Raw genomic sequence first — 22,263 nt, forward strand, 5'->3', positions numbered from 1 at the left:
GTTCACGGCTCCAGGGGGCGTAATTCTGAGCTCCTCCTTAGTGATGATCATTACAAAGCAACAGTGGGATAGCCACTGTGATGATGAGAAATGCATTCGCCGGCACAGCTGCTCCTTTTAGCATCTATATGTGTATGTGTATGTAGATTATATTGACTCAACAGCACGAGCATAGGTGAAACTGTTAGACATGGGGCACTTTTAAAAACACAGGACTCCTAAAAGGAACATCTACAAAACTACGAAGTTACCTAATACTCCCTAGATCGAAGCTCTTCCGTCATGAGGAACTGTATCATTAACTTCCCAAGCAGATCGCTGGGAACCTTGGTTTTCAAGGACAATGGCAAATATCTCGGCTAGTGAAAAGCAACTTACTGGAAAATCTCATTTATAATCAGATATGTTTTTATTAGGCTTTTATCCCGCTCTCCTGACATATGCTCCATTTAGAAAAATAGCAGTCTTTAAAAAATCATCATTTGAACAGAACTGCTAAAATTACCCTCAAAAATAATTCTAAAGATTGGTTACCGGTCACCCGTCACCACACTAAAAATCTTTCTGGTTTGTAATCTATCTTGCACAGATACCTTTTATTTGTAAAGTGAGAAATCACCATTTCTGTGTTTATTTTAATCAAACCATTTGGGGGGGGGTAAATTTATATATCTATACATGCATATATGTGCACATATTCTTTATCTTTCTGTTCATCTCGCTGCTCCGAATCTACTAAAAGTCCATGAACGTTAGGAAGGATTTACTGCCAAATTGACAAATTGTCATTGTGATCGTCTGCAATGTCAGCCCCAGAATTATCAGGTAGCAGTGAAAGGAGTGTGTGTGTGCTGTGTGTGGGGGGGGGGTTGGGGGGAGAGGGGGAAGAGATCTGTTCTTTTGGTATTCTTACAGCTTATTCACCAGGCAAATGACAGGTTTGCAGTTGATTGCTAAATGTAGACTCTGGAGAGATTTATGGAATTTGGGCACCAAAGCACTGAGAGGAATAGAAAATTAATATGCAGATGTTAACTCTAGTAATTATGACTAAAGGAAAAAGTTATATATTCAATTTTGAAAGTGAATTGTCTCCCATCTTTAGACTAGCACTGATAAGAACGTGAATGAAGTTACTTGTCGGAAGCTGGATTTTTGCTGATATGAATAAAATGGTGAAATGCAGGAAATGGAAAGGTTAGAATGCCTGAATGTTGAGAATGGCCAAAGATTAGACAACACAGGGCCTAAGAGTCCTTCAGTCCAAGCACAATCACCAGACCAAGAGATGGTACAAGGAACTGCTAGATGGCACATGCCCGCGTGGCTCCTGCATTTACTTTGGCCATAGCGCTCCTCACACTCTGGTAATTGCTAGTTTTCTCTCATCCCCATGTGTGTAGAGCCCCTGAGGTAAGAGATATGTCTTATCTGCCTGTGCATCCCTAGAAACTAGCAAAGTGCCTAGAGAAGTGTATAAAGAAGGCACCAATAAATGCTAGTGGATGAATTTCTCATGTTTTATTCAGTTGTCATATCACGTGGGTGGGGACATGGGGATGAATACATGTGAAAGTGCTTTGAAATACACCAAAATGGGGCAAAAGATTTCTTCCGTCCACCTGCCGTGAGGCCTGTTCTAACTGTAGAATAATTTCAGCAGGTTAATTCATTAGGGTCTATTAAAATATAGGAATGGGTTAAGCCTTGTAAGTCATTATACCTTACTCTGCATTGATTATCTTTCTTCTTTCCAATATGGTGGCTAAGTTGAGTGCCAGTAGCAGCGGAAGTTGAAAACAGTAAGAAGAGCGGGCTCTTAATAAACATTTGTTGAGTGATGAATGAGTGAATAGTCTTGCCTGAATAGCAACAGAAGCATTTGTTGAGTTCCTGTTGTATTTAAAAAAATAAATTGTTCTAGATAGTAATCTAATTTTTAAAGGATGGTCAAACTATAACTCCTTTAATAATCTAAGATAATTTAGCACATTTTTCTGTCATTATCAGATGTTTTTGAAAAATGCTACTTCTTGCCTCTCCTTGGAAAGACAAAGACAAAGATACCATTATACTGGGCATTTTCCATAATTGCTGATGAATGTTTGTAGAGCACAAAGGGAAATGGAAAATTTCAGTTTGAAGATCCATTTGATTAATTTAGAGAGCCAGTTGGAAAAGCATTGAGCATCCAAATGGATTTGTAAAATCTGAAGTGTTGGATAATTCTCAGTTTCTTATAGTGGTCTGAGGCAATGAGGCATGGAGATGTGAGCACGGACAATGCAATAACTTTGGGTAAATTACTTACGCTAAGTCCATGGATGTATCCTGATCTGTTAAGATGGGGATAATAATATCTACCTTGGAGGCTGGTACGAGAATTCAATATCAAAAAGCTAATATTTTGAGAACTCATTACATCAGGCTGTGTGTCAGGTTTTGGGCCTCCAAGAGAGAGATGTCTGCACTCACAGGGCCACCATGATGGTGGTGATACAGGAAGCTGATGTAACGCCAGGAAGGCACTAGGCGCAGGGAAGGCGCCTGCTGGATGCTGGGTGAGAGATAGAGTGGCATGTGATCACAGCCTTTGGGCATGGATGCTAAATGGCTATTGTCGACTGTATAAAAGCTAAAGAATTGCCAACTTCTGTTGCCCCAGCTTAGCTCAAGTGTAGACGAAGAGCCTCTGATTGCCCTCTCAGCCCCACCAGACAGGCTCCTGAGCAGTTCTAACCTGGGGCCTCCACCTCCCCGCCCTCCTGATGGAGGTTATTTGAATTGCGACCTGCTGGCTGCCTACCTAGTGTGCTTGCAACTGGCCTCAGGTGTGGGCAGACTCAAGTGACTCCTGCCCCTAATGCCTGAGTGTTCCCAGGCTTGGCTTCAGTTCCAATAGTTGTAGAACTGCAGAGAGAATGCCACCGTCATTAAGAACAGTTTGGGATCCAACTTCCTGGTTCAGATCTCACTCTTATCAATTAACATTGTGAGCAGTTTACTGGGTAATCTCGAACATCAGTTTCCATCATGTGTATTATGAGGTCAAAATAGTGTCTGTGCTCACAAGGACTGCTCTAAATATTAAATGGGATAATGTGTATATGAAGCTCCTAAATCAGCACTCAGGAAATACTAGTTGTTGTTTTTATTAATAATCATCTCTGTTGACTTCATGCAGACAAAAGAATAGGGTATTTGTGACTTCCCTTTGAAGTTTTAACGCTTATAATTTTGGACCTCTTCTTCTGCCTACCCACACTCCAACAAGCAGCATCCTTTACAGGGTAATTTCTATTAAGTTTTCTGACTGAGTGATTTTTTTTCCTTATAAGGTACTTTCAGTGGTCAAAGCTATCAAATTCAAATGATTTAAATTTACATTATTTAGATTTTTGAAATCTTAATTATTTAAACTATCAAATAATCTTTCTAATAGGTAATCTCCTTTGGCCACCACAAAGACCGTAGGGGATGGTTACGGGTATTATGCCTGTCTCCATGCTGCTGACAAGAACCCAAGGCAAAGAGAGATTAAGTGAGTGACTCCCTCAAAGTCACATGGCTGGTTACCGATAGGGTACATCTAAGTCCTGCTTGAGATGCTGAAATTACTATTTAATTATCAAAGCCTTATTCACTGCAGGGACTCAGAAACAGGCACAGAAATCAATTTCAGAAGATCACTGAGCAGAAACTGGAAAATGTTTTCAGTGAGTTGGAAAATCAGACTAAAGAATTAACCCTGGACTTGGGTTGTGAAGCCTAGAAATTCACACCAAGGTTTTTTTTAATCGTTTGTTTTATTTTTGTTTTTTAAACCTGTGAATTCGGCTTTCATCTATCACTTGTGGTATAGAATCCCCAAAATGCCCAAAGCCATTAGAAATTAAATTTACACGTTTCTGTGGTTGTTTTTTTAAAGGGGTTCCATATTTATAGGAATCTTATTTTCCTCTTTTGGCACGTGGCAGTAGAACTCTCCTGTGGAATGAATCATAAACACTCCAAAAGATGCAAAAGAGCTTCCTCCTGCCTGCACCGGTCCTCTCTACAGTGCTTTCCCTTTCCTAGGGGAGGAAGGCAGTGAGCTTCCTTTTTGGTTGACCTCAAGAGTATCAGGACTTTTTTTTTTTTTTTTTTTAAGTAGGCTCCATGCCTAGAGTGGAGCCCAATGTGGGGCTTCAACTCACAACCCTGAGATCAAGACCTGACCTGGGATCATGAGTTGGAGGCTTAATGGACTAAGCCACCAGAGCGCCCCTTGACTTTCAATTTGAGTAGCCAGGGCAGAAGAACCAGAGATAATTCAGACCCTTAGAGAGTAGTTGTGTCAGGCCACCCACACCCTCCTGGTCCACCTTTCTTCAGATATTGCTGCACGGAGCTCCTGTCCAAGCTACGTGGTGCCTCACTTAATTCCTGCTGGTGGGGGGCTGGGGGGTGGGGAAGCTGCTCTGACTTTCTGTGTGGGATGGGGACTGCTGGAGGAGTCTCCAGCCCTTGGATGTGTATGTCCCGGAAGTCCCAAGTCCTGGGAGTTCACACCCATGGAACAACCTTGGCTAGTGGAGAATGGAGGTGAGTGGGTAATTTTGAGGTGCAGCATCTGAGGCTTTTCAGGCAATCCCTGCAGGGTCAAGCACAGTTGACCACAGTGATGACCAGCTAGGAGATGTGTCCTTATAATAGCTTTCCTACCTCCTGTTTCTGATGTCACTTCCAAAGATATGCTAAATGCACGCAAGCCCTTGTCTCCAGTTCTGCTTTGGGAGAGGGGAAACCCATGCTGGTTTTCAAAGTAAACTGATTGATATACATCTGGGAAGGTCAGTGTCCCATATAACGTATCCCCAACTCAAATGACAACAATTTCTTGATTCTTCCATGAGAGAAGGAACACCATGATTGCAGAAAAAGCCCTGAGAAAGCAGGTGTGGATTTCAGGTTAGCTACTAATTAGTTATAAGACCCAAGCCACACCATTTAACCTTTTGGAGCTCAGTACCTGATCTACAAAATAAAAGAGATGAATTGGATTACATCACATGTAACATCCCTTCCATTTCCACAATTGTATATTTGTGAATAAAAGCATCTGGGTGACAGTTTGCAGTGGCTGCGGATCCCCTCATTAACCCTAGGGATTGTTTTGGCTAAAAATATGGCAACACTTTAATGCAACTTTCGACAAGCAAGTGAATCAGCCTCCTGAAGGTCTAGATTAGGGAAAGAGCAGCTATTTGGTACCTCAAAAGACAATAACGCTGACAAAAAGAGAACAAGCTGGCTTCTTTGGGAGTCAGCAAACAGCAGGGTCTGCAGCATTAAGATAAGAACAGAGTAATGAGAAAAGGAGTTGCAACCAACTTCCTTGGCTGAGTCCCAGCGGTCACTCAGTGATTCGACACATCCCTAACAGGCCTTGATAAATGGACTCCAACTGGGGAGATTTTTTTTTTCCTCCTTAGAAGTTACTTGGAAACTTGGCTTGGGAAAATGCTTCGACTTTGAGCAAAAATAACACAAAATCCTGCAAGTGTCAGAGATAGGAAGTAAAAACGTTGAAGGGATATAGGCCTCCATGAATCCCAAATCAAGGAACATCATTCCAGAAAACAATGGAAGATTGGGACAGCTAAGTTAATCGTGAGGGTCACAAAATACACGAAATAAATGGGCTATAAAGCAACGAGATTGCAGGTGCTGCTAGGCATTTACAAGACATAAAAGACAGATGACATAGGTATTATTATCTCCATTTTACAATGAAGAAAAGAGGCTCAGAGAGGTGACTAATTTGTCTGATGACACACAGCCAAGTGATGGCAGAGCTGGAAGTTTTGTTTAATTATGTATTAAAAATACATATTAAAAATTAATTAAATTTATATTTATCAAGGTAATACAGGCATGTAGTTAACAAACCAAACAGTAACGAAAAGCACGTAATGAAACAAAACAATGTTTGCCTTGGGGTGCCTGGGTGGCTCAGTCATTAAATGTCTGGCTTTGGCTCAGGCCCTGATTTCAGGGTCCTGGGACAGGGCCCTGAATCAGGCTCCCTGGTCAGTGGAAGGCCTGCTTTTCCCTCTCCCACTCTCCCTGCTTGTGTTCCCTCTCTCGCTGCGTCTCTCTCTGTCAAAAAAAAATACATAAAATCTTAAAAAAGAAACTAAAAACAAAAAAACAGTGTTTTCCATATTGCTGCCTTTTGTCCTTTGAGTATATTTTCTATGCTTTCATTTCCTGTTTTATTTTTGCTATAGTAATCTTAATTTCAAGAGATTTTTCTTCTCCTATGGTCACTCCTATTATTTTTTAAAGCATCCTGTTCTTGTTTCATGGATGTAATATCTTAGCTGTCTAAGGGTATTGGGTTTTTGGGTTTTGTTTTCTTCTCCCTGTTTGCTCTGAATATCATTTTTTCCTATTTTCTTTGGCTTCTGTATTTCATATGGGTGGCCTTCACAAAATTTCCTGTGATCCCCCATATTAGTTTGAATATAATAGTAAGGCATTGAAAGACTGATATTGAGTTGTATGTATGCATCCCACACCCACATTACATGGCACAAATTTACACTAAAAATTATTAATTGTTTATATGAAATTCAAATTTAACTAGGCTTCTTATATTTCTTTTTGCTAAATCTGACATCCCTGTGTATATGATCTATGAACTCTTAGCTTCTGGGTGACTGGGCTATGGGTTTTCAATCCAGAGATTTGTTCCATTTCAATTCATTCCCTCTTCTGAGCTCTGTATCTCCTTCCCACATTGTATTTTCCTCAGTCCAGAGTCTGTTCTTTCATTTCTCCAGGGAGTAAATCTCTAGCTATCTCCAGGGGTAGAGAAAGGGAAGATACTGGCTACTTTGGGGGAAGTCCTTGTGGGTTCTGAGCATTGTATAAACTGGCTTGCTATCAATTTCCTTGTTTTACTTAAGCTTTGAGAGTCACATCCCCTTTCCATGGCACGTTTTCTCTCTGGGCTCCAAAAAGGTCTTACAGAGCAAATCATCTTGCTTCTCAGAGCTGTTTTCCACTAGGTTCTGCTTTTTCACTTCTACTCTTTTAGGTCAGTTACCATTTGTTGGTCAGCCTTCCATTTTCCACTAATGTATTGACATCTCTTCTCAGTTGTGGTATGTTCTCTTTCTTTCTCCTTGCAGATTTATGCCTTTATTTTTTTTTTTAAATTTATTTGGTGTCCTTTCAGTGGAGTTTCAGGAGAGAGAAGATATAAACACCTGGGCTCCATCTACCAGATTTAACTAGAATGCCAGAATGCAATTTAAATCCAGACCAGCATACCTTTAAAGCCTTTCTCCTGCCACAATACCATATACTAAGTCATTCAGCAGAATCCAACAATAAATACTTATGATTGTGTACTCTAATATCCAACCTTCCTTTATTTAATAATAGGGCTCCTACCTTTTTTACCAGGGCATACGGCTACCCAGAATGGTAGCTTCCTTTCCCAAACTTCCTTCAACCTAGGTATAGCTGAATGACTAAATTCTGACCAAGAAATGTGAGTGGAAGAGTTATGCAGAGCTTCCAGAAAACTTCCTTAAAAGATAGCTTGCATCACCTTTTGGCCCCTTTCCCCGTCTCTTCTTTCTGCAGGTGCAATGTAGACATGATGGGTGGAGCTTGAGCAGCTCTTTTGGACTAAGGTGGAAACCACGTGCTGAAGGCAGCAGCTCAGAAACATAAAAGGAGCACTGGGGCCCCCGTGACTTAGTGTACTACTCTACCAACACCAGATTGCAGATCTTCAGATTTCTTTTATGTGACAGAGACGTAAGCCACTGCTATTTTGGGGTTTCTTTCCCTTACAATTGAATCTAATTCAAACTGACACAATCCCAAAGTGCAGTAAGATTTTAAAGAGCGTGAAACAGGGCTTTCTAAAAAAGGTGATGGAGGAGATCAGCCTTCAAGGAATGTTTGGGGGGGGGGGGGGGGGGGGAGTGGTGTGGGAGAGGATCTCATGCAGAAACAGTGTGATTAGGGCACAGGGGCACCTCTGAGATGTTTTCAAAGGGCATTATGTAGACCAGTCTGGTCGGAGTAGACAAATGAGGTAGGAGAGAAGTGAAAGATAAGGAGGAGAAAAGGTTGGGGCTGATTGTGGAAGGCCTTGAAACTTGAAAAAAAGTTTCGAGGTTGCTTTAAAAGCAATGAAGGCACTGAAAGTTTTTGAGAAGGAAGTTGGAGATACAGGATTAGAATGTGAGGGAGGCTTAGACTGAAGAATTCCAGAGCCTTCTATGTACCTATACAGGGTTATGTGGAGATGAGGCTGAGGAACAAATCTGAGTAGAGAGAGAAGAACATGGGTTCAATAACTTATTTGTGGGAACAAGGTGAAAAGATACCTACAAAGAACCCAGAAAAGGAGGACGAAAAGGAGCTGGATGTTGGGGAAGAAAAGAGGGTAGAAATTGACAGTAAGAAGCCCGTAAACCTTCAGAGGTCTCAATGAAGCTAGACAATATCAGAAATGAGTAATAGACATTGGATTTGAAGACAAGGACGTCTCTGGTGACCTCTGACCGAACAATTCCGGTTGAATGTGAAGGGGCACATGGTCTACTGAGTGTAAATAGGTGTTAGGAAAATAAAGGTACTAACGTGTTCCATTCATCTTAAAAGGTAGTCAGTAAAAGAAAGGCAAATCGAAAAGCAATTAAAGATCTCCATGGGGAGGGGGCACCTGGGTGGCTCAGTGGGTTAAAACCTCTGCCTTCAGCTCAGGTCATGATCTCAGAGTCCTAGGATCGAGCCCCGCATTGGGCTCTCTGCTCAGTGGGGGAGCCTGCTTCCTCCTCTCTCTCTCTCTGCCTGCCTCTCTGCCTACTTGTGATCTCTGTCAAATAAATAAATAAAAATCTTTAAAAAAAAAAAAAAAAAAAAAGATCTCCATGGGATCCAGTGAAAGAATTTGTTAAGGAAGGGAAATGGGTCTTTAAGAGGAAACTGCATATTAGTGGAGGAAGAGACTTCCAGGCTGTCAAAAGAGGTGGTACAGGACGGAGCAGGTCTCAGAGGAAATAAGAGCGATGAAATTTCCACCTCAGATGGAGGCTTGAACTTTGGAAAAAATGGGGACCTCTCTTCTGAGAAAGAGAACTAGAGGAGAGGCAAGAAAGAAAGTCTTGGATTTCAAGTCAGCCTTTCAGCAACAAATGTTTCATGAGCCTCACCAGAGCCATTATGGATCTGACCAGAAATAATGGTCCAAAACAGCAATCTTAAGACAGTCTCTAAAATGAAAATGAAAATGGCCACCACTTAGCTTCAGAGTCAAAAAATCTCCCACAAAGCTCATAAAATAGAAGAAAGCTGTAAATTTCACAATGGTAGCTCTGATTTTCTTGTCTTACAGATTCCACCTTAATGAAGTTCATTTAGATGAGAGGAAAACAACAACAAAAATTTAGCTCATTTACACATTTATACCAGTGTTGGAGTAACAGGCAACCTCCAACATGGACCTGAAAATTAATTACAGGGTGAAATTTTAGATATCCATTTGTCAAATAGATCAAATGCCAATACCTACTCAAAGTACAGCGTGAGGTCCGTTGCTAATATTGACTGCTTCAAAAGCTGCATAAGGTCACTATATTCCTTGGAGGACAAATTAGCAAAGATGTTGTGACCCTGTAATGAGAAAGTAAAAGGTCACGAAAGACAACATTAGATCTGAAGATGTTGATTACATATGTTTCCTATATTAAAAAAAAATTATGGGCACATGATAAAGCCATTTAAAACAATTTAATGACATTTTGTGCAAATACAAACAGATTCTCGGGAAGACAGAGCAAAGTCAGAAAGTACAATCTTTTTTGAGGGCCACGAGGGGGCACTTTATTATCCTTTATTAGACTTTATTAGTCCTAAATAGGAAACTCTGAAAATGTTTAAACTTACTGTGGTCAGGTTTGTCCCAACTACTCCATCTGACTGCCACTTCCTGTAGAATTTACTGAGTGTAAAAGTTGACAAAATATTTGGGAATCTTTCTGACCCTAAAATGAACACTAGTTTCACTTATAAAGACTTAAGTTGGCATTTTAGGAGCACCTGCTATGGCAACAAATGACTTCAAGGACGAAGAATAAAAACCCTTAGACCAGCGGTTCTCAGCTGAGGGTGATTTCGGCAATGGGGACTTCTGGCAATGGTTAGAGACACTTGATTGTCACACTGGTTGGGTGTGTTGTTGGTGGGTAAAAGCCCGGGATGCTGCTTAGTGTCTCACAATGCACAGGAGAGCCCCCACAGAAAAGATTTACCTAGTCCAGCATGGCAACACGGCTGAGTCTGAGAAACCCTGCATGAAATTGTGACGATACATCCCAATGTAGTGTGTGGTAGTTTGAGCTCAGTACGTCATCCCTGAGGGGCTAGAATGTATATGGTAGGTTCTTGGCATAGTTCTTGGGACTGGTAAGAGGACTCTGACCTAGGAAAACTTGCACCTGTATCTCCACACCTTTGCAAAGCACATTTCTTTTCATCAAAATGTATTTGAGCTGCATGAAGACAGTTCTGCCATGTTTTTATAAAGTGAAAAAAAATCCTTGCGTAGAGTGACCGACAATTCACTTACTTTGCTTTGAAAGTCAGGGAATTTTTCATTGATCAGGTTTTCCTAGCATAAATTAAGAACTCATAAACAGGAGGCCTGGGAACTGGAGGAGCTTTAAACCCGGTGTTTGAGAGCCACAAGATGCTGAAGAAGGAAGGGGCAGAATGACTGCCTGAGAATAAACTGTTCTCTACCAGGAGGTAAATTAATTCTTTTAGGGAACCAGAATATCAATTAGCAAATTAGTTTTTACCAGGCACCAGATGATAATCACCTTCCCTGAGTTAATTTATCTTATTGGGTGAACTCTCCGCTCCTCAAAGTCTAGAGTATATTGGTTCCACTTGGGACCAGGTCCAATATTAATAATAATTTTCAAATGAACTCTTCCAGACCCTAATTCAGCCATTAGGAAGAAGACAAATAACTAAACGTAGGCCATGTCATAATTCTGCCCAGGATTTCTTGCCTGAGCTTTGCCCCATGGATCAATCATGGGGTGGTGTGCTGGGGGCCTGGGAGAAAATGGGTGGAAACTATGGAAAAATCGTCAACCAGGATCCAGACCTGTGCATCTAGCATTTCCTGGTGAGAGAGATATAACCTTTAAGAGCAAGTTACAGTAAAAAATATGTGGCGCTCAGGAGAGACTTGGTCTAAATTCAAGGATCTTGATCATTTTGTGAGAGAGCAAGCTTTACCAATTTTAAAGCACATGTCGTAAATGACAAATTTACAGCTAATAGTGATAAAGCTAGCCAGATAAGCTTTAATAAAAAAAATAGCTAATTTATAATCAGAGTATTGTTTGTATGTAAATTGACCTTCTACGGTGCCTCGAGGGTTAGTTTCTGAAAGAGATTTGTCTCCCTGAAATACTGCTTCTACTCCCTGTTTAGGGGGGAGTGGTATTGATGAAAAGTAAGCCCAAATGTGGAAGGAGAAAGGTCTGGAGCAACTTTCCGCCAGCCTCTGCCTCATTTGAAAAGCAGGGTCATAATGATATCTACATGTTTGCCTTTCTGAGGAGCAGGACAGAAGGGGAAGTAGGGGAAGCGCCAGGCCATGACCCCCACACACACCCTGTCGCTCAGGGGCGCGGTTCCGTTATTATTGTTCTTCATAGGGAACCCTGGAGTGAGGGCCAGCCAATGTGTTTTGTTTGTCTGAAGGCAAATTCTCAGTTAGTGGGGTTTGTTTTTCCCAGGAAACAAACAAATGACCTTCTGAGAGACCCCAACACCCTGTTTATAGTGCCTGTTGCTACGAAGTGGGGGCAGTTTTTGGGGTCAGAAGCACAGAATAGACAGTCTGCACCCAAGCTCCTCCTTACCCTCCTGCCAGCCATCTTCCACAGCGCTCAGCTAAAACACAGCTTACTTAGGAAAATTCCAGAGCTGCAGATGCTGGGATGCTGGTTTCTGTCAAAGTTGCTGAGAGCCTAACCTTTGATGTTTCATTCCCAACTGAAAATACATCTCCCCCAGCGGGTTTGCCCTTCCCCAGCCGCACTGGGTTCCGGAGTGCTGACTCTCCTTTATGGGGTCGAAGAAGGCTTTCGTGATATTGCAAAAGACATGCTTTCTCAAGATAGGCTGGAGGAAAAAACCCCTCCATATTTAATGATGCTATTCCAGCGAAGCAGGGCCTTAATGATGATAATAATAATAATTAATGGCACAGCTAGAGAACTGACAAATAATGGGGAACAGATGATCCCTTCTTGGCCTAAAAAAAAAAAGTCTGTACGCCTGCAGAAAATTAAACAGATCCTTTCCTGGCAATTTAAAACTCAGATGCCTCAGCCAGAGTCAGTTAGTGGTTTTTCTTTTTCTCCGTGGAGAGCTAAAAGTACAAAAATCCAACTATTTCCAACTCCTGCATTGCCACATGAAACAAAGTAAGGCATATGGCCTTGGCCCAGGGTCTCAAGTTTAGCTGCAATTCTCACTTTCAGACTGCTCCCACCAGCAATTTTGGGTTCTTTTATCTTTTATAGCCTTCTCAATTGTGCTAATAAAGTGTAATTTTCTCACCCTGTTTCTACTTCTACCGTCTTTTCAAATGGCTTTGGATTTTGCAAAACGGTAACGTTGGGCCACTCACTACTGGGATCGAGTCACTCTGTTAGTGGGCTTCTGTCCTCCTTCAGCAAGGCAAGCCTGTGCCCTGGTGACGAGCTAGATAAGCAGTCCCCTCTGCTGAGTGAGTCTGAGAAGTCTTCTTACTGGTACTGAGACCCAAATGAATCCACTCAGGAAGAATTTGAATAAGGTTCTTGGTCAGGCATCTGAAAGAATTTTTTAAAGCCACCAAGAAAAACAATCATTTGGCCTAGAAAAGCGTGCCCCTCTTCTCCATATCTACCTGTGATGCTACAAAGAAAAGAAGAGGTAGCAAACATCATTTTATTGGTTTACTGTCAAGGGGGGAAGCAGAATATTGGGTGTGTACCTCACTCTGAAGGATCATCACAGCGTGGTTAAAATGGTGGTGCTCCAAGGTAGCGGAAGTTCCATAGAGTTGGGCCAGGGCAGAGCCGCTCCTGAAAGAGGTCAGAAGGGTGAGTGATCCGGGCCCTCCATCTGCCATTGATTTTCCCACACCAGTACTTTGGATCAAACTGCTTTTCCTGCTTTGGCTCAGGAACATGAGCATCTACATTCTCAGGAAAACTGTGTAGTTCACTTATCCATGAAGGAAATATTTTGAAAAACTTCTGTGTGCTAGGCTAGAGCCTGTGGATGATACAGCAATAAATGAGACTGAGTCCATGTTGGGGAGACATTTACAGACTAGTAAGGAACAGGACATGTGGTCATAAGGGAAGGTAATGCCCATGACACAACAACATAGAAAGTGTTCCAGGTCCAAGCCTAGTGCTGTGGATGATTCTAGCTCAGGGGATACGGTTCACGAACTAAACCTTATGTAACCTCTGAGGGCCCAGAACAACTAACTCTCTTATACTAAATGCATTTAACTCTCCATGGAAAAAACCCTTGGGAATATTGGGCAGAGGCCATTTAACCAATACATATATGGCTGACAAGCTTCTACTACTGTTTCCCAGCCCACAGTCCCATTATATCTCAGGGTAGAACTCTGGAAATTTCCCTGGTTTTGGAGTCAGACCCTGGATCTTGGTAATAGCTCTGGACAACTACTTGGGTGCTTTAAGATTCAGTTTCTTTGTCTCTAAAATTATGATAATGCTATCTACCTCCTGTTATTTATGAAAATAAAATAAAATATTTGAAAGTGCCTATCATAATGCATGACATGGAGTAGACTGCAGTCTAGTAAATCCTGTAAATCAGTTAAAACACATATTTATTTCCATTTTAAGAAAGAAAATATTAATTGATAGTTGAAAAAACTATTTTGAATTATCTATAAATCTTGCTTATGTAGAACAATTTAATTCTCAACAGTATCAGTTAACCAAAGTGTTCATTGGAAATGTCCAAGAGTGTTCATTTCCGGCTCTTGTGGATTAGGGATTAGAGCATTTTATGAGCTAAGAGAGATCCAGAGAATCCTATAGTTTAAAGGGCAGTCCCAGGACTCTAATGACACATCCGGGTCCTTGTATTCTTTCCTGCGCATTCTAGAGAGTTTGGACATTAAAAGGGTGATTTGGCTTTTACTTGGAAATGCCAGAGATTGATAGCTCACAGTGTGCCCTGCTAATGAGAGGAGGAAGAACTGCATTTTTGGTCAATGTGAAGGATTTTGGTCATAAACTGTCTTCCATCTCCACTGTGAAGCGGCCCAAGGTCCTAGCCAGATCAGGAGCCCAGGGACCTTGCAAAGACTCAAAGCTGACCACATGTTGGGGGAAACACAGGGTTCCACAGGGATTATTATGAATACAGTTGGTAAGGAGGGAATTAGGTTTTAATCAAGTGTGTGTTATTTCTTTTAATCTTACCTTAATCTGTATCATTAAATAAGTGAAAATTTGTTGGGCTAATCTTAATCGTCAGTGATTAATTAATATTTAGTTTTAGTTAGTATTTTCTATCACAGGTCATTTTTATGAAAATACATTTTTCAAAGTGTTCACTGTATGCCTTTGTTTTGGTTTTTGAAGTTCTAGGAGGTCCTATGTGCATGTCACATCCAGTTACCTGGCATGGAACAGGTACTTAAAAAAATTAGCTGCTTGGCTAATAAGCTTACACTGGTGTGGCTAGAGATTTAGTTTGAACTGGAAAGTTGACAGTAAAAAGTGTGTTAGCATATTTTGTAATAATGTTATTAATAATAATAACTATCATGAGTACCTACCTATCATACATTAGGCAACATAATAACGACTTACTATGTCATTTCATCTAGTCCTGACGACCACCATGAAATAAGAGTAATTTTTCTCATTTTACAAAGGAGGAAACCTAGGCTCAGAGAAGTTATACAACTTTTCCAAAGCCACACAGCTGGCAGGTACCAGTTCTGGCCTGGAATCCAAGCTTGTAAATTTCTTCTCATTGCATCATGAGAAAGATAACTTTCTCATTTCTGCTACTGAGTCTCCATTTTTGCCAAGGTGGTTGTTATCAATGAAAGAAGATTTCAAAATTTAATGGAGAATTCTACTTGTATAACTGCTAACCACAAGCTCAGATTCTTGTGATTTGTTTCTATTTGCCAGCCATGCCCAGATGCCCCTCGCTTAGTAATGTGAATCCTGATAACAGTCATTGATACAGGCTAAGGTCACGATGCAACATATTCTCTCTTCCTTTATCATGTTGGTTTAGCAGACCTCACAAAAGTTAAACCAGCTAGAGGATCACAGATTACTTTATATTTTCTTTTTTCAGGATGACTGGGATGTTTCCTCCCTCCACCAGGGGACACCTTATTACAAATGCTCCAGTGTCTCCTCTCCCTCTTCTCCAGATCCACAGGGCTTCTGAGTGCCAAGCTCAATCAGATGTCCTCTTGGGCATTTGCGGAAATGCAGCCATGCGACTGTCCCCAGTCTGAGCATCTCCGGCAGCAGCCTCCCTCTTTGTTCCCCTTGTAATTGCATCTTACATTCTCTGGACTCCCACACAATACTGAGTTCATCACAAAAATATGTAGATTTTGCAGCTGAAGCAGACTAAGGCTACAAAAAGTGGAGGAAGACATTGTGGTTCATTCATTCATCTATCATTCATTCACCCATCAAGTATTGATGACTCTCACAATGCCAGGCTGCAGGCGTGCGGAGTACAGAGATAGATAAGACTTGGCTCTTGCCCACAGGAAGCTCACAGTCCCTCTAGTTGTGCAGGAGAATGTCTCTGATTAGACCTGCTCTAATACTGCTCATCTTTCTGCAAGCAAGGTGCCGTCTTAGCGTTCATGAAGTAGAGCACGAGACCAAACCCACTTTGTTTCCTAGAGTAAAATCATAAAAGCAAGAATACTTCCATTTTCATGTAGACCCTTGGTTTACACTACCAGATTTGGTCTTTGTCAGTTTTTCTAAGACTGCAAAACCTCATGGTGCTTTTTCTCTCAGGCCAAGTCTCACTGAGGGTGTTGCCTTACCTGCCACTAGGCGATGAAACTCCTAGGCCATAGGAGTGAAGCCCATACACATTAAATTTGATGTAAGTGGCCAAAAATAAAATGCATCTGTTAGGATATATATACCTTATCAAAAAGTAGTCTGCAGAATATTCTTTGAAATATGAAATGGCATATGGGCAGAAATGAAAAAGGTCCTGTGGTCAAATATATTTGGAAAATGCTGAGTTTAAAAAGTTAAGTTCTCGGGGGACCTGGGTGGCTCAGTGGGTTAAGCCGCTGCCTTCAGCTCAGGTCATGATCTCAGGGTCCTAGGATCGAGTCCCACATCGGGCTCTCTGCTCAGCAGGGGGCCTGCTTCCCTTCCTCTCTCTGTGATCTCTTCCCTTCCTCTCTCCTACTGTGATCTCTCTCTGTCAAATAAATAAATAAAATCTTAAAAAAAAAAAAAAGTTAAGTTCTCTCTTTTTCTTAATTGTAGGATTTCCCAGTGTCAGTATGTGAAAGTACACTGATCTGGCAGGGGGGAACATCATATGCGGTATTAACCAATTTTACTTTGTCATAAAACCATTTTTTAAAAGAGGCCATGTCTTTCATGTAATACATTTAGTGTCAAGGTATACTTCCAGTTTTTCACGTAAAATATGAAAAGATACCCACATTATTTGCATATGGAAAAAAATGAACCTTAACTCCAGCCCTCATTTTAATTGTCTATGGTAAGTATATCCATCGTATAAGAGCTCTGGGGCACGCACAATGTAATTACGAAAATATTACATATCCAAATTATGGAGCTCTATATATCTCCAAATTGTGGATACCCATAATGTATATCCAAATCCCAGAAGCACAGGAATATTTATACATGTGATTATTCATGAAGCTCTTTATTGATTAGGTCATCCCGACGTACTGAAGTTTCTCATTTCTGGGTAGGTGACACACCAAGGAGAGACTTATTAAAAAGAAAAGTTGAAGTGAAAATTCTTTCCCTACAGGCATTCAGCACTTTGCCCAGGGAGCAAAAAAATAGACGTGCAAAAACATGTGTAAGTTTGCTAGACGTGCATATTCTTTGAAAGAGAGATGTGATGGAAGTGTGTGTCTATGGCTTATGGGAAAGTTTTAAAAGGAAAACTATGAAAGGTAATTAGGAAATTGAGAATTGCTGGGAGGTGGTGAGGAATGGGATTAGGCTGTCATGGCAGATTAATGTGCCCCAGGATTTCACTTCTGGGACCTGGCCGAAAGCGACAAGATGGGTTTTCATTCCCAATAAATGAGTATAAGAGATTATGCTAGAAATGAATAGAAGAAGTCTCCTAGGAGAATATACTACAAAGCTGCTCGGTACTGATATTTAATCATCGGGGGCAGCTGTAATGGAGAGGGGGATGAGTGGGAAAGACGGTCCCTGGAGAAAACAGGAGAGAGGTGTTCGCAGAGCACTTGCCAAGCATGGTGGGATGGCCGCCCTCTCTGCCTATTGATCATTCACTGCCTGTGCTCCAATACTTAAGAATTAAGAATAAAATATGAAAATGCAAAGGTTCACTCATCAGAAAGGCTAAGAGAATAAATCATACTGTGCTATAACTAAAGTCACAACTTTTTATTGTAGAGGCATTTTGCATTTTATATAGTAATTTGTCCCTTGCTAAATGTCTCCTGTTTATAGCCTTATATATGAATAAAAGGTACTGTATGCTTTGCCACATAATAACTGGTGCATTCAAATCCCATTTCCAAATCACTTGAAAGGTTGGAATTATACTGTAACTACTTTAAGGGAAGGGACTGTTGGTTATACTTCTTTATGTCTCCCACAATGCCTAGCACAGAGCCTTCCACACAAAAAAAGCACTCAATTATTGTGGAATAACAAAGGAAATAAGGATTAGATTTCTTCTTAGGGCTTTTCTAAACAAGGGCATGCTTACTGAATAAGTCTTATTCCAATCAATGAAAAGGTAATCCCTTCCCCATGATGTAAAATGTCTCTTTCAGTATTCACTGTTGAAGGAAATTTTAACTGAGGTTGGGTTCAAGAGTGACTCGCTTTGGTAGAAGCAGGGCTAATGGACATCCTGTGAGTTGGTAAATCGTGTACAAGAATAATTGTCTCGAGGAAACACGTCAGAATATCTTGGAATGGGTAGATTTGATCATGTGGTATGAAGATGCAAAAAAAAAATTGAGTTCATCAACTTAATAAGTTGAATATCACTAACTTGATACCTATTTCATATACCGAAAGTTGTTTAATCTCACATCAGTCACTTGAGATTGGGGAACTTAGTTTCCATCTTTGTAAAATTAAGGTGTTGAAAAAATATGACTACTAAGGTCTCATTCAGGTCTTTCTTTTTATGGCTCTGCGTCTTGATTTGCTGGATATCAAAATATATTTTAGTTTTCCAGAACTCACATATATGGCAAAGCAGTCAATAAACTGGAAGCTCAAAGGCCCCAAATAAGTATTACAAAGTCATGTAAGAATGGTTAAAGAATGGCTTTTGGAATCAGGTAGCCCAGGTCTGAATACTATTCTGCCACATTCTGGGTGTATGAATCTGGTGAAGCTAATTACTTTCCTGAGGCTCAGGCCCTCCCTGTTAAATGGAGACAAAAATATCTACCCTACAAGTATTTTGGTGAGCACTGGAGGTAGGAAAAAACACACTGTAGTTCTTCTCTTGGTCTCAGGTACTGTTAGTTGCAAAGAACAGAAACCAGTTGGAGCCACTTCACTAAAGAGAAGGTTGATTAAGGGAGAAAAGGAACTCTGATGGAGCCCAGTTATCACCAAGTGTGGCTGGGTCTCCTGGAAAGGGAGGAGAGCTGTGGGAAGGAGGGATCAAGTCTGCTTTTTCTCTGTCTTTCTCTAGGGTTGTACAATCTCTCTTTTCTATTTCTCTCCAAATGCCTACTTTTCTTCTCTTCTCTCTGCAGATTCCCTTTCTTGTTTCTCTTATCTCTTGGTGTGGTCATCACAGATTTCCCAGAATAGTAGCCTACAGCTGCCAAGCCTCTGTAGATCTGCAGCTTAGAACTCAACAGCTAACTGAGTCAAGATCATGGTAATCCCTGGCAGATAAAATATGATTAGCTGGGTTTTAATTTGCTGTGTATTCTTGGTCCAAAGAGCTGAGAGGTCAACTAATAAGAAGGGCTGCCACTCCCAGTGATACTCAGGCTTTTTCTGGGAAAGGACATTGGTATCTGAGCACAGGTATTGTGCACTTGACTGTTAAAAAGAAACCACAAGGTGCTCAGTCTTGTTTAATGGGCATAATTCTAATACCTTTATCTCTTCTTTATGCATAAGTGGCAGAACGGTAGGCGGCTAGAGAGAGGGTGCTAAAGGAAGATATGCTGACAATGACGCCATTGACCCAAGAGAGAGAGGCATCCTAAAAAATAATGAAATGCAGACACAGGAATTCAAACATAAGGAGTTGTCAGACCCTGTAATGAGAGTATACTCAGTTTACGCTTCAGTAGGCCCCAGGGACACTATTGTCTTTAGTGCAACATCAAACCTATGTGTATAAAAACTATGTTTTATAATAATCTATAAAAGATTATACTTGTTTAAGAAATCAGGAAACTTTATTGAGCTATGTTAAAATAGTTAAATTAGTTAAAATAAATCTCGTCCATTTATACATTCATCATTCATTTATTCACTCATCAAACATTCCTTGTGTGTTTCTTATGCTCCTGGTACTTGTTATTCATCACAGGTACTCAAGAAGAAGGAAAACACAGCGGTAAATCAGCAATTTAAATGTAGTGAGATGCACACTTTTGAAAAAGCAGAGAACATTATGTGGGCACAGAAAATTGACAAGGGGATGGCACCTCAGGGATAAAACCCAGAGGGTGATGCTTTCAGAGGAGTTTTGGGGAAAGGAGAAGGGCATTACAGGCAAGGGAAGCAGCATATTGGGGAGCAGAGAGGTGACTAAGCAGAACCCCCTCGAGCACTCCAACAGTCCCTGTGTCTGGAACACTGATGAGCTGATGGGAGTGGGGGGGAGAGGGCTGTTGGGCCGGGAAAATGGGCAGGAGCCCAATTGAAAAGGACCTTCAGGGGCTAACCCAAGCAAATGAATATTACCCTGAAAGTCACTGGAAGCCAGTGAATGTCTTTTAAGCAGGAGAGTGATCTAGTCAGTTTTGTGAATTACAAAGATTTTTCTAGAGTGCCAGGGAGGAGAAAGATTGGAGGAGGGAAGTTGGGCTGCTTGTTGTAGCAAACCGGGATGGACAGGAAGAAGCAACGGTTACAATAAGGATGCAAAGATGTGGACCTTGAGGGGTGCTAAGGAGAAGATTGTGGTGCCTTGTGGATTTCTGGTGCTGCCATTCACTGGGATAGAGGAAAAGGGAGAGGGAAAGACTGATTCTGAGGGAAGTGGGGGACTCCAATAGGAAGAACGCTCTCAGAAGGAGGGAGTGGTAAAATGTTCCTGAGGGCAAGAAGGGCCAAGAAAGAAGGACAGAAAGAGTGTCCCTCAGCTTTGGGAAAAGTGGCCATGGGTGGCCTCCCCGGGTAAGGTGGCACTAGAAGTCATGTGGAAGACAGGGGTTGAGGAAGTGAAGACAATGAACAGGCAACTCTCCAAGAAGCCTGACTGGAAAGAAAGGAAGAGAAAGAGAACGGACGCCAGAAGGAGAAGTGGGGATTGAGGTGTCTTCTTCAAGATGGGGGAGAATCATTCACATTAACAGGATGCTGAGCACTAGTAGGAAGGGGAAGCAGACACAAGGCAGAGAAAAGAAGCTTGATTGAGTGGGGTCCCGCAGGAGAGAGCAAGGAAGGCACCCAAAGCTGAGGTCGAGGGATTAGCCTCAGAGAGGAGGCAGCACAGCCCTTTGGCCGAGATAGGAGAGAAGGATGAAAGGATGGGGCCAGACAGATAAGTTTCTACATGGCAGGGGAGGAAATTGAGGGAGTGCTCAACTGATGGCCTCAATTTCCTCGGTGAAGGAGGAGGCAAGGTGACCTGCTGAGTGGTGCGGGGGTGGTGGTAGACAGGAGGTGGTTTAGGAAGAGAGAACAGTTTGGTACATATAACTGCTAAGGGCAGTGGGGGATGGAGCTGGTTCAGGATGCAGAAAGACTGGGGGAACACAGAGCCGCCACCTGGGTTGGGACAATATATATTTGGTATGTCTCAGACTCTCACAACTGTGACATTTTCTCCTAAAGCATTTAAAAGTCTAGGTAGAGGAGCAAGAAGTAGAATTGTTTTGTTGAACTGGGGCTGAGTTTTTGCAAAGTAGATGTCACAGAAGGTTAAGAGGGTCAAGAAATCGTAACCTGCTGAGAAGAGAGGGTCAAAGCGATGGGCTATGATAGCATCCAGGATCCATAGAGAAGTGTGTAAGATAAAAATTCATTTGCTCGATCAGGAGTAAAGGCAAGGTGCCAGGGCCGCCAGGCCTCAGACAAAGAGACTGGTGTGCTGTTGACCTCCAATGGCCTATTCACGTTCATACTGTGGTGGTAGACCTGTTTGGGGGCTTTGAAATCAGTCATCTCTCAGTTAACTTACTTCTTTGTTGAAGACTTCCTTAACTTCTCCAGCCCCAAACTTTTTGCTCCAGAGTTGGAACTCACATATCATTTTGTTTGCAAACAGAGAATAAAAAGAATATCGAAACTAGACCCTCAATGTAAGTTGGGAGAGTGGGGTTTTGGTTTTATTTCCAGCACCCATACATTCTATAGCCTTGGCCACAGCGTGAGCTACCAAGCAACAGTTGTGTTGACCGGTCCACACTGCTTAGGGGCAGATCAATCTGTCCGTGCTCATTAAGTGTTCGCACATCCCCAGTCCTGATGAAATCCTTTGTTTGTTTCTCACCTTTCTGTGGGGGGGAGGGATGAGAGCCGCAGAGACCCTCTTCCTCACGTCGCTTTACTTCACTGCAGTTTATACAACACCCACCATTGAAGAAACTGCAAGAGATTCTATTGGGTGAAGAAAGATATTTTGCTTCATAAAATTTCCTAAGACCACTTTTATTTTAATAGTCTCAAAACCTGATTTTGAGAGTAGCAAGTCCAAGATGCTTATAATGCCATGAAGGCAAATACTCTGGGA

At 41.6% G+C, this 22,263-nt stretch overlaps 1 protein-coding gene across 1 annotated transcript in view; it reads right to left on the reverse strand.

Annotated features, from left to right (window-relative positions):
• PDE11A (phosphodiesterase 11A) overlaps positions 1–22,263 on the reverse strand; it is a 388,241-nt gene that overhangs the window by 51,545 nt on the left and 314,433 nt on the right. Inside the window, exons 14-15 of the mRNA XM_059392799.1 lie at positions 13,070–13,160; positions 9,581–9,681 (exon numbers count right to left, since the gene is read on the reverse strand). Of these exons, the coding sequence (XP_059248782.1) occupies positions 9,581–9,681; positions 13,070–13,160 (192 nt within the window). The remainder of the gene's footprint in view (positions 1–9,580; positions 9,682–13,069; positions 13,161–22,263) is intronic.

The sequence above is a fragment of the Mustela nigripes genome, chromosome 3 (assembly GCF_022355385.1).
Source record: "Mustela nigripes isolate SB6536 chromosome 3, MUSNIG.SB6536, whole genome shotgun sequence".
Taxonomy (NCBI): domain Eukaryota; kingdom Metazoa; phylum Chordata; class Mammalia; order Carnivora; family Mustelidae; genus Mustela; species Mustela nigripes.